The 11442-nt window shown below is 48.5% G+C and overlaps 1 protein-coding gene across 1 annotated transcript in view; it reads left to right on the forward strand.

Annotated features, from left to right (window-relative positions):
• LOC149345138 (neural cell adhesion molecule 2-like) overlaps positions 1-9634 on the forward strand; it is a 42160-nt gene extending 32526 nt beyond the window's left edge. The window contains exons 7-8 of the mRNA XM_089547375.1: positions 4963-5273; positions 9202-9634. Of these exons, the coding sequence (XP_089403501.1) occupies positions 4963-5273; positions 9202-9370 (480 nt within the window). The 3' untranslated portion in view covers positions 9371-9634. The remainder of the gene's footprint in view (positions 1-4962; positions 5274-9201) is intronic.
• Positions 9635-11442: the final 1808 nt, after the last annotated feature.

Raw genomic sequence — 11442 nt, forward strand, 5'->3', positions numbered from 1 at the left:
TTCAAAAAGTCGGCCTAAAAGGCCCGAGTCGCACTGGCACTTTCACTGAGTTCTACCGTATAGTCCGTCGATCGGCCTGTCTTAACCTCGTCTTGAGGCTACTTCTGAGAGGCCTCGGCACGCCTCTTAGCCTCCTAGCGACGCCGCTTTGCTAGGCGTTCCTCTCGTTGCTCTGGCGTCTCCGCTGCGCGCTAGGCCTTAGCCTTTTCGTTCTACCTGTGGTTAACCTCTAACTGCCACAAAACCACTTCGGGATCCGGCGAATTCAACTTTTCCTCTCTTCTGCGCCGCTCAACAGCGGCTTGCTTTCCTTCTCCATGGCTGTAACCTGGCTGTGGTTCCTCATCATGCTATCTTTCTTCTTGTCGGCGCCGACGCACCAGGATGGATGGATGGATGGAAAAAACTTTATTGCTCATAAATTTCAAGTGTTCTTGACCCTTACGGGTCACTGGGCGCCGTGGTCGATCCTTGGTCCAGTATGCCGCACTTGACTGCTGTCATCGTGGCTCGGCGCACGACAAATCGTTGCCGGCGCACCAGCTGCGCAACTTTGACGTCACTCGCTCCTCACGCATACGCAGCTTGGCTCAAACACGCTCACGCGAAACTGCTCATCCACGGCCAGTGTAACTCACGGTACAAAATGACGCACCACATACGTGTTTTTCGACGTAGAAGGTGTGTCAAAAGTAAGTGGTAATCGCATCGCGACTACTCATATCCTCGGAAACCATTAATGAAGCCTTGCTGCGTGCTTTCGATACTGTAAACTCTTGAACAACTATAGACTGTACGCAGCCAAGAGAGACTTACTTTTCGAAGTTCGATACATTTCGAGGCTTTCGAGTACGAATTTATCCCTTGAGATTCCTACACATTTTGTAGATATTGAATACCACGGAACTACAGATATACAATTGTATATTATGGAGGTTTTCTCGAGCTAAGCATTTTCATTTTTTGTTCAGCTCCATGTTTACCACTACCGGAGGGCGTAGTAGGCCAACCATCCGTTTAATGCGCGGGATGTGGTTATAGCGCTCTGCAGTGTTAGTGCTATATTTGAGACGCTTGTCGGTGCTTTAGGCTATTTATCTCGAAAGTTCGTTGTAACCTTCAATTGACTGTGGTAGAGCGCGATGGATATTGTGATCGCGACGACCGCAGACTGTGTTTTTTGCTGCCGCCTTCGACGAGCATACTTTTGCTTTGAAACTTACTGTACTTTTCAGTGCGCATGCACTAATCCCTGTCTCAGTGCCTTAACTACTGCATGACATACTGCAGAGGTGCTGGCTATGCCAAAGACCACTCCAGGAAAATCCATGGCAGTCGCCCGGACCAAAGAGGAACGTTGAAACAGCCGGTGCTTCTACGGGCTGCCTCCTCAGCACTGGTGCATACTAGACCACACTCGAATGCGATTGGCGTGTTGTATAGACTATGGCTAGGGGTTAGAGTTATGGGTTTTTACTTTTTTTTAAAATTCGGCTGTCTTTTTGATATCCATTTCCGTACAAAGTTTTTCTTTCACTCAATATATTTCCTAAGGTTGAATTACCAGTATTGGCTGGTATGATGATAATATGGCATTACTGTGCAGGTAAACATTGGAGGGAACACTTGAGCTCCGCCTCAAGCGTACGACGCGATAGCGTAAGGGCTTAATTCCCAGATATGCAGGAGGTCATTCTCTACTCTACATTCATAAATCCCTGCGTGTCTTCATACTCCTGGCGCAGTGGTGCAGCGATAAGTGATGTGCCACTGCCCCTGTGATGGCCTTGTATAGCCTAGGTTGCTCTTCCCGGGCGACCAATCATTAATTTCACTGCCACCTGCCACGGTGGGCAGGCTGTGATGACGCCGCATGGTCACGTGACCTAGACGGCCCACCTGCCTCCTAGATTGCTCTCTGGCGACCACCTGTCAGAGCCATGCCCATGATTTTTCGCTTACAACGCCAACGTCGACAGCGCCGACACTGGACCATCTGGTGAATGGGGCCTTTAACGCTGTCCCTTCAAAAGTCAGAGTTTATCTTGGTTTTTTCGTCAGCCTGCCTGCACATTCGATTTGCGACTAATGAGCCCAGAGACTGTCGTTAATTACAGGTAAAACCCTTAAAACTATCCTTTCGTAAAGAATTGTTATCACCAAAATGAAACTAACTGAAGTTAAATATTGGAACCGTTAAGCAAAAAGTGAAGTGGAAGTTTTGTAAATGGTGGATCGCCATGTTGCGGGTACATTGTTTCACTAGGTTGAGCAGGAAGGCGGGACTAACACAGTCCACGTGCTGAGGAAATCGCTAGACCTGATGTTTAACCTGATCATGTTGAGGTAGCCGGAACGTAATACTTTTTCATGACACTGATGTATTGTTTCGAGTGTCCTTACATGCAGTGTAAGAATCAGCTAAACTAAGTCGCTAGGCTAAGCAGGTAATGGCAGTAAACAGTAGCGCGCTGGCAGACGACTTTTGGCGAAGAGATGGAGCCTCCCAGTCAGCAGGCGCGTCTGACATAGCCGAACAGCAGCTCAAAACTTCCCGTGGCGCTAATTATTCCAGCGCTATACCGTCTCCACTCATCTTGCGTTCTCTCTTATTTTCTCTCTTGTTTGTTGCTCCTTTTCGATAGCCAGCTGACTGTGGAAGTTCATGTGAAAGATTCTTGGGAATATAGCGCGCAGTGTATTCCGCATTTCGATTTTGTCTTAAAGAGACGTTCACGTTGTAAGTTGAACTGACCTTTCCCGGCGAGCTCACTGGACATGGCTTGGGGGGACAACAAGTTGTTAGTGCTAAGTATAAAGCCAGAACATTTTGCCTGTCTTATTGCATACTTGTCCAAGACTGTTACTGCGTTCCCCGTCGAGGTGCCCACGGTCGAGAAAATTTGTAGCTGCCCTGTCTTACCAATACGGCCGAAAGCCACGGGCTTCCCCGATCCAATCAGACGCCACCGCAGAGAGCAACATTTACTTTACGAGATAACAGGCGTGGCTTTGCGGGAATAGCTGTTCAGACTGCTACCGTCTTCATCCCTGCCTCGTGCAGCGAACTTTATCGATACCGTGCGTAGGGGATTGTATCAAGCATTGGACACCCCGACAGCAACGGCCGTTGCGAAAGATGCCCAAGCGATGAACTACGCCCCAGCACTGCGTACCTCTGGACCTTCCTAGACAACGCCAAGCCCTCGTCGAAAGCAACGTGCCGTTAGAGAGCGGCGCCCTCTGGTTTCGCTTCCGAACGAGCGACGCTGTCAGAGAGAATGCAGCTGGACGTGGAGCTTACGATGCAAAAGGCTACAGTCATGGCGCGGCAGTCCCAAGTTGTGAAGGACCAAACTATCATTTTACAGGGCTATGGTGAAGAAATGGTAGACAGAGATGCAAACACTCGTAAGCCAGCTGGTCCTTCAGCGAAGAAAAAAGCATTTGTTGTGCAAGACAAGGCCTGTGGCTTCTGCGGCTCCGCACAGCAGACAAAAAGGATGGTGTCCGGCAGAGACAGCTACGTGCAGAAAGTGTCGCAAAACAGGAGAATACGCCCGAGTATACAAAGGACAAAATGCAGTCTACGAGATTGTGACCACTGCCGATGCATTTCTTGGAGCCACTTAATCTTACAGCCGAGGCAGTTGGATGGCTACGTACAGTAGATGTCCATGGCTGGTCAGTCAAGTTTACAGCCGACAAGAGAACACTCTTATACCAGAATGTACGCACCGGCATCTTTTCAGACATGTTCGTCTTCGATAACCAGAACGGGCCTTGAGAGGACCGAACTGGTAAGAGTTCGCGATTGTGGGCGTGGGGAAGGAGGTATCTCATACCGCGACAAGGCTGCAGGAGCCGACATCCACGTCGTGGATGATCTGGGGTGCCCTCTTTTGTCAAGGAAAGCCAGCGAGCGAGAGAAAAGGCATTTTCAAACTTATCAAAAATATGAAAAAATACAAAGGATGTCAGTATAGAACAAAAAGCGAAAGCGTTGTGGGGGCAAGAAATATAGGAGTGCAAGAATTAAAACTCACAAAAGAAATAAAAACACAGTGCAAAGGGGAAGGTGAAGCTAATCTAGAATTAAGGGTACGAGGGATGAGCACAAGTAATTATTGTGAGGCGAGGGTTCAATATTTTAGAGGAATGGAAACAACGAATAACAGCCAATCCAAAGGCGGGAGTTTCAAACCAAGAGCTGAGCTACAATTAAGTCACAAGACATGTCTTCCAAACACGCGATTTGTTTATCTCAAGCACGGTGGACGGCGCACTCACACATTTGTCCGCATTCTTGACGATAAGGATGGATGGTTGGAAGACTTGATTGAAAGGCTGAGTTATCTCTCCTTCGGTTTTGTTTATATCCGTTGGGAAGAATTTGGCGTTATCGACATCGCAGTAACACCCATGTTTAATTGCACTTGCAATGTGCTGTAAAGTGGCCTGCAGATAGAATTTTTGGACAAAACGTTTATGTCCTCGCATCGATTTAAGCACCTGCCAGTTTGGCCGATGCGCGTCCTTGCACACGATGGCAGAAGCTGGCGGGTGGGCTTTTGAGGGGCATTATGGCTCCACAGTGCACACCATGGGTAGTAGGTAGCACCTTGTCCTGAGTTGGAGTACTGTTGAAGATTAGTTTTTCGGTTAGCTAAAAGTGGTGCTTGTAAAGCTGCACTTTCAACATGGGCACTGCCGCTGCTAGTTGAATAGAGACAAGTAGGTACTGGTGGTACATCCGCGGAACCGTCACCGGTGCGCGTTCGCTGAGCGTCCCAATAAAAATGGAGTCTCGGTAGCACCATGATTAGCGGACGACAACAAACTTTGCACTAGTCTTCACTGAGCAGCTAATGAGCAACCAAAGTGCTCGAAGCCACAAAGGTAGACAGATGCAGTTGTGGACTGGCTCCGTCAGAGCCTCGTGTGAACCGCCGTTGCCCGCAGGTTCGCTACAAGGTGCACTGCTACATGGACTGGGAAGGCAGCGACCCGGAGCCGTCGTACTGGATCCGCGGCCAGCGTGCGCGGCTCGCCGTGCGGCTCAGCGGGTGGCCCCCGGCGCGCATCGTGTGGCTGCGGGAGGGACTCGTGCTCTCCCCTTCGGAGCGCGTGCGGCTCGAGGCGCACCGCAACGTGTCCAAGGCGGCGCTGGTGGTGAGCGCCGCGGCGGACGCCGACAGGGGCAACTACAGCTGCCTGGCCAGCAACGGCTTCGACGCCGACCGCCTCGACGTCATGGTCCGCGTACGCTACAGGTTGGAGCCCACTCGTGCCTGTCGCATGTCCTCACGCGAGGGCCACGAATGGAGCAACATAGGTCGACAGCACGAGAAGGTAGTAACGTCAGGAGTCTGACCACACAGCCCTTACCATTTCCTCAGGCTCCCCAGAAAGAAACCGACAGGGTCATTGCCGATGAGTGATAAGCCTCAAATGAGACAGTGGTCTATATTGTACAGCGTGCGGGTAAGTTAAGAAGAACCAACATTGTCAAGAGCCATACAGACAGAACGAACAACATTTGCAGCTGTATACACGAAAAATCCGGCTACCCTTCCAGCTTCGGCACCCACTCGCTTCCGGCTTGCAGTTCTCCGTGGACGACTGGGTCTCACGTTGCATATGCGGACTTCGTGGCTGAGCCTTTAGAGTGTTTCTCCTAGAAATAAATGCTCAATAAAACCTTAGCATGCACTAACATTCGTTGATGCTGCTGTTCCGCTCACCTCGATCTAAGTAAAGCATATCAGCGCCTTGCTAGCTACTTAGAACTTTTGTCAGGCCTAACGCTCTTCAAGTCCGGGCGGGCATTCCACTCACTGCACGGACTGTCGTCCCTTGTTTTAAGGGATTGCTGCCCGTCAGGCTGCCAGCGTGAGAATATTGGGGTGATATTTCACTCAGCTCCCCCTCCGCTGATGCAGCTTTTTCGCTTGCTAATTTGCTGAAGGGTTCGAGGGATCAAAGTGAGGGACAAGACGTGTGCCCTCAGATGTTATTTATGAAGACGTAAGCCTTGCTTGCCCCATTCAGCGAAAATCGATCTGTGCGTGTGTGTGTGCGTTGGATGATACTAGATGGTATCCATAAAAGATGGCGTTCTCATGCATCCTGACAAGTGGCAGTTAAATTAATGATTGGTTGCGCTAAGCAGCTAGGGAGAGTCTGACTTCCGGCTTAAAGGTGCACTGAAGAGGAATCTGAACTTGTCTTTTTGCCGCGGGAACTCGATCTACACGTTCCGAGCTTTCTTAAAAACCGCGATTTATTGCCCTGTGTGGCCGATTTTCCTAATTAAATCGAATTGACGTCCGGCTCCCGCCTTTTTTTTTAAATTCTGCCTCGTACGATGGGCGGAGTCGACCAACGCGTGGAGTGCCTTTCACCCAGTCCCGTGGCGGCTTGCCGCTCTGCCATCGGAGGAGTAATACGTAGTAGTCCGTAGTAGGAAATAGTCCGCGCCGATTTTTATTTCTGCGGGTTTATTTTGCGGCGGTATTATCTACGAATGAAGCTATTTGTTCATGGAAACCTAAAAAACAAAATAAAGCGCAAGCAAAGCCTCCACGAGCTGGCTGAAAGGCACTTCACGCGTTGGTCGACTCCACCCACCGTACGAGGCAGAATTAAAAAAATAAAGGCGGGAGCCGAACGTTAATTCGATTTAATTAGGGAAATCGGCCACACAGGGCAATAAGTCGCAGTTTCTAAGAATGCTAGGAACGTGTAGATCGAGTTCCCGCGGCAAAAAGACAAGTTCAGAATCCTCTTCAGTGCACCTTTAACGGCTGGGGCAGGGACGCGACTTTGGCGGTGTCGGCGGGGAGCGCTTGCAACTGCCGAGAATTGCTGCGTAACGCGACTAGTCTTGTGCCGCATTCTTGGCGCAAAGCCATCCCGGGCTATTTGCAGGGGGAGGCGGCGAGAGCGTGCGTTAGGTCCGCTTGCTTCGCTAGCCAAAGCTAGGTGGCCGGTGACAACGAGCGAAGAGCTTCCCCGGATACCTACCAGGGGTGGCGGCGAAAGCGGGAAGTCCGTATTGCTCGCTACTCGGCACGGTTAGAAGAGGCTCTCACGGGCTCTGTGCAGATCCAAGTAGCCGTCTAGGTGGCACTCCCGTCCCTCCTTCCGCTTCCCCCACCACGAAGGAGCTCACTTCCTACCCATAGGCGATGGCTCACTTGGTGATGGTTGGCCGCGTAGAGACGGAGGGGAAAACAGGTTTTCTACACCTTTGGAACAACGCACTGTATTCAAAAACTTACCACCATTGATACGGTTGCCGCTGGACCTCGAACGTACCGGAAATGCGGGAAATGCTAATGACTGCTGAAGCCATTAAGCTAAAGCGGAAATCGACTAAAACATTTATAACATCCGTTTTTTGCTGGCTATTTAACCGACATTCTAAAGCAAAGATGTAAAAATTTTAGAGCTACTGGAACTTCATTACGTGCCTGATGGCAGTGCCTACCCCTATACGCCCTGAAACCTTTGCATTTTTTTCGCTGTGACCACATGATTGGTAACGGCAGCAAACTGGCGCAAACAAATTAGCTTGCGCGTTGCATGCCTATGTCGGAGGACACCGCCCTAGCGCCTTTGAGGCGCGGAGAACACCTTTCCTCCGCTCGTCTTTTTTATTACTCGAGTATCAACCTGAACGACCGAATGTTATCTGAAATTTCTGTTCACTGCTCGGTCTTTGTAGCCGTTCACCATCTGACGCAGTATACCGCGATTTTCATGGAAGGGCGCAAAGCACCAGCAGTCCCCATTTCGTCTCGCTGGCAGTGCTGATCGTGCGCATACAGCGCTCATGCGTAAGCCTTGCTGTGAAGGCACCAACCGTTTAATCTTCGCCGGAATACATTTCACCTGACGCTCGCGTCAAGTTTAACCTCGTATATTTCTTTCCCTTTATTTCTCTCTCTCTCTTTTGGATGCAACTATTCCCAGCATACGTTTCACAGTTTACTGACCACGCGATATGCTGTGCCGCGTGTGTGTTATGTAACTGAATTGAGGCGCCTTTTTCTAGCACCGTTGTATTTGTATTTCTCTCTGTCTGTGATCTGCTTTATTACCCCATCTGAATTTTCGGTAATGTGAAAAATTACGTCCGTTGGCGATGGGACCCAGGTGAGTGGTAAACACTAGCTCAGGAACAAGACGAGGAAAGAAGACCCACACTAAGCGCTTAGTTTCTTTTTTTTTCTCTCGTCGCTGCGCTCCTTCCCAATCACCTCAGTATTTAGTTCCTTGATTTCAGAATTTGTATTGTGCTTTTAATTGTCGTGCCTGCCCTATTAAGAACAAACACACAAATTATTAATTGGCGATATATTTAGAATCTACATTCCTAGTCGCGTATTCTTTTCGTGTTCTGCTTGTAGTTACGTTTCTCTAACTGCTGGTCCCTCTGCAATGCCGACGTGACTGAGGGTAATTATCATCATCATCAGCCTGATTATCACTGCACGGCAAAGGCCTCTCCCATGTCTCTCCAATTAACCCTGTCCATCGCCAGTTGCGGTCACCGTATTCCCGCAACCTTCTTAATCTCACCCACCCACCTAAGTTTCTGCTGCCCCCTGCTACGTTTGCCTTCTCTTGGTATCCACTCCGTTACCCTTAAAGACCACCGGTTATCTTGCCTTCGCATTAGATGCCCTGCCCAATCCCCTTTTTTTCTCTTGATTTCGACTAGGATGTCATTAACTCGCGTTTGTTCCCTCACCCACTCCGCCCGCTTCCGATCTCTTTACGTTACACCTATCATTTTTCTTCCCATAGCTCGCTGCGTTGTCCTGAACTTAAGCTGAACCCTCTTCGTTAGCCTCCACGTTTCTGCCCCTGAGTATCGGTAAGATAGAGCTGTTGTATACATTTCTCTTGAGGGATATTGGGAAACTGCTATTCATGAGTTGAATCACATCACGAGATTTTTTTCTGAAATCATGACTGAGAGTAATATAACTGAGTAAATTATGAAGCATAATACTCGCCTGAAGCACACACTGTAGATGGTCGGTCTGCACAGGCTAGGCAATTTATCGTTCACATTCCGATTTTCCGCCTAAAATCGGAACCTGAAGGACGTACTCTGTAAGAATGGGTACCTAATACGGGGGCCACGACGAATGTCTGTCGTGGTAGCTTCCTCCTGTTCTGTTCCCGCAGGTATTCGTTCCTGATTCCGCTGTCCGGAATCACCGTCGAGATCGTGGTCTTGCTCGCCATCATCGCGGTGTCGGAGCTGCGCAGACGGCGGGCCAAAGTCCGCACCGACCACCAGAGGACACGCGGAGCAGCTCCTTCAGCCTCCGCAGCTGGAGACAGGCGCGATTAGCGCTGCATCATTCGCTTATACTACCGAGGACATGTGCCGAGTGTAGAAGTAGGAAACCTTTCACTAAGAAACTAACTCTCCCATTCAGCGCCACATCTGCGCTCAATATTTGACAATTTGGACAATAATGAAGCTCTTGCTCCTGAGACTGCACCAGCATTAAAAAATGCCGAAAGTACGTTGACAGAAGAACTCCACCTATCTTCGGCGCATCAAGCCGGCATCTGTGTTTACTTGAGGAAGTGTTGTTTTAAAGCGGGGCATTTTCCGCCTCCTTTCAAGTTGTCTCGTTATTATCACGACCACCCGAAGATCTTCGGGATGGTAGTCCCGCTTGGCCTGAGTCAGCAGTCTTTGTATATTAGGTAGGTGCGAAAATGCGGCTTGGACTGAGAATAGCAGCATTATCCCGTTACTCCGTCACCCTAACTGTAGAAACATATCAAAGTTTGTTTTAGTTGGACGCACCTTGGAGAATGCCGACTGCTGAACATTTGCCACAAAGCGTTCTTTTTTTGTGAGGAAAAGTAGCGGAAACGTGCTGTGCTACTCGCTTCACAGCGAATTATATAATTTCTATGCACATAATTACTAATATATACCCCAGTACATATCACTAAAGCATGCTTCTAAGACAACACCACATTCACTAGACGCGCCTTGTTCATTCCAAACCATCGAGCTGGCGTGGCGGAGTGGTTAGCGTGCTCGTCTCGCACTCTGGAGGCCGTGGTTTGATTCCCGAAGACGACCAATTTCGTGCTCGGTTTTATTTATTAATGCTGCTGGGATTTTTCGCTCACGGCCAACGCCGCCGACGGCGACGACGGCAGCGGCTTTTCTGTGACACGGGGCCCATAACGCTCTCGCGTTAAAATAGGCTTTTTGGGGCAAAAATATGGCTTTTACGGCATAGTATTATCACTGTTGGCAGACACCAGAAAACCGGGGAGTAGTCTTAATAATTAAACTGGTTCCCTAATTTTTAATAAATAACTTTTGAACTAATAGAGTTATGCGTCCAACTGCAATTACAGATTAGCAGCCGGTCGTTAGTAATAGCCATATCAGTTTTTAGAACTTCGAAAACACGATTACCCTCGGCTCTGTGGCCCAACAAATTATGGCTACATCGCGCAAAAATATATGTGCGTTTAAGAATTTTGCAGGAAAAGCAGCCTCTCGAGTGGATGTAACTCGTCAAAATAGCCGAAATTTGTTGAGGCACAGCACCGAGGGTGACCGCTTTTCCAAAATTCCAAAAACTAATATGGATATTACTTTATTACACCTTATTACACCTCGAGGGCATATTGTATGTAATATGACCAAATAAACATACTACTACATACTACTACTACTACTACTTGTGGATGGCTACACACCTTTGAATAATTAGGGAGACTAACACTAATAGTTACAGTTAGCTATTCAGTATTAGTTAACCAGTCTGCTAGTTGACACATCTCAGCTACACCGCTGGCAATGCTTTGCCGGAAAAAGCGCTCTTCTCGTTCAGAAAGCCTATTTTCAAAAATTGTGTAAAGTCTTAGGTGAAACTCCCTTTAAATTTGAGTATTGTAACTGTGTTGTGTACTGAACATTCTCACCTGGAGCGGGAGCCTTTGTCAGGCCGTGTGTCTTCAGCTTCTGCTCCATTTCTCTGTCGAGAGATAAAAGAAATAATGAGAGAGACGAAGAAAGAAAGAAAGAAAGAAAGAGAGGAAGAAACGAAGGAAGAAAGAAGGAACGAAAGAGATAAAGAAAGAAAGAAAGGAAGGAAGGAAGGAAGGAAGGAAGGAAGGAAGGAAAAAAGAAAGAAAGAAGGAAGGAAAGGGAGAAAGAAAAGAGGGAAGAAATAAAGAACGGAAGGAAAGAAAGAAAGGCAGAAAGTAAGAACGAAAGAAAGAAGGAAAGAAAGGAACAAAGTAAGAAAGAAAGAGGAGGAAAGAGTGTGCACACTATCACCCGAGCATTCCTCCTCCCCGGTTTCCTTATTTTGCTTCCAATGAACCAGTATATATACTCAAACATGCTCACAGCATATGCAAACGTACTGCAATATTACAAGC

The sequence above is a fragment of the Amblyomma mixtum genome, chromosome 5 (assembly GCF_055824585.1).
Source record: "Amblyomma mixtum isolate Tamu chromosome 5, ASM5582458v1, whole genome shotgun sequence".
In the NCBI taxonomy this organism is placed as follows: Eukaryota; Metazoa; Arthropoda; class Arachnida; order Ixodida; family Ixodidae; genus Amblyomma; species Amblyomma mixtum.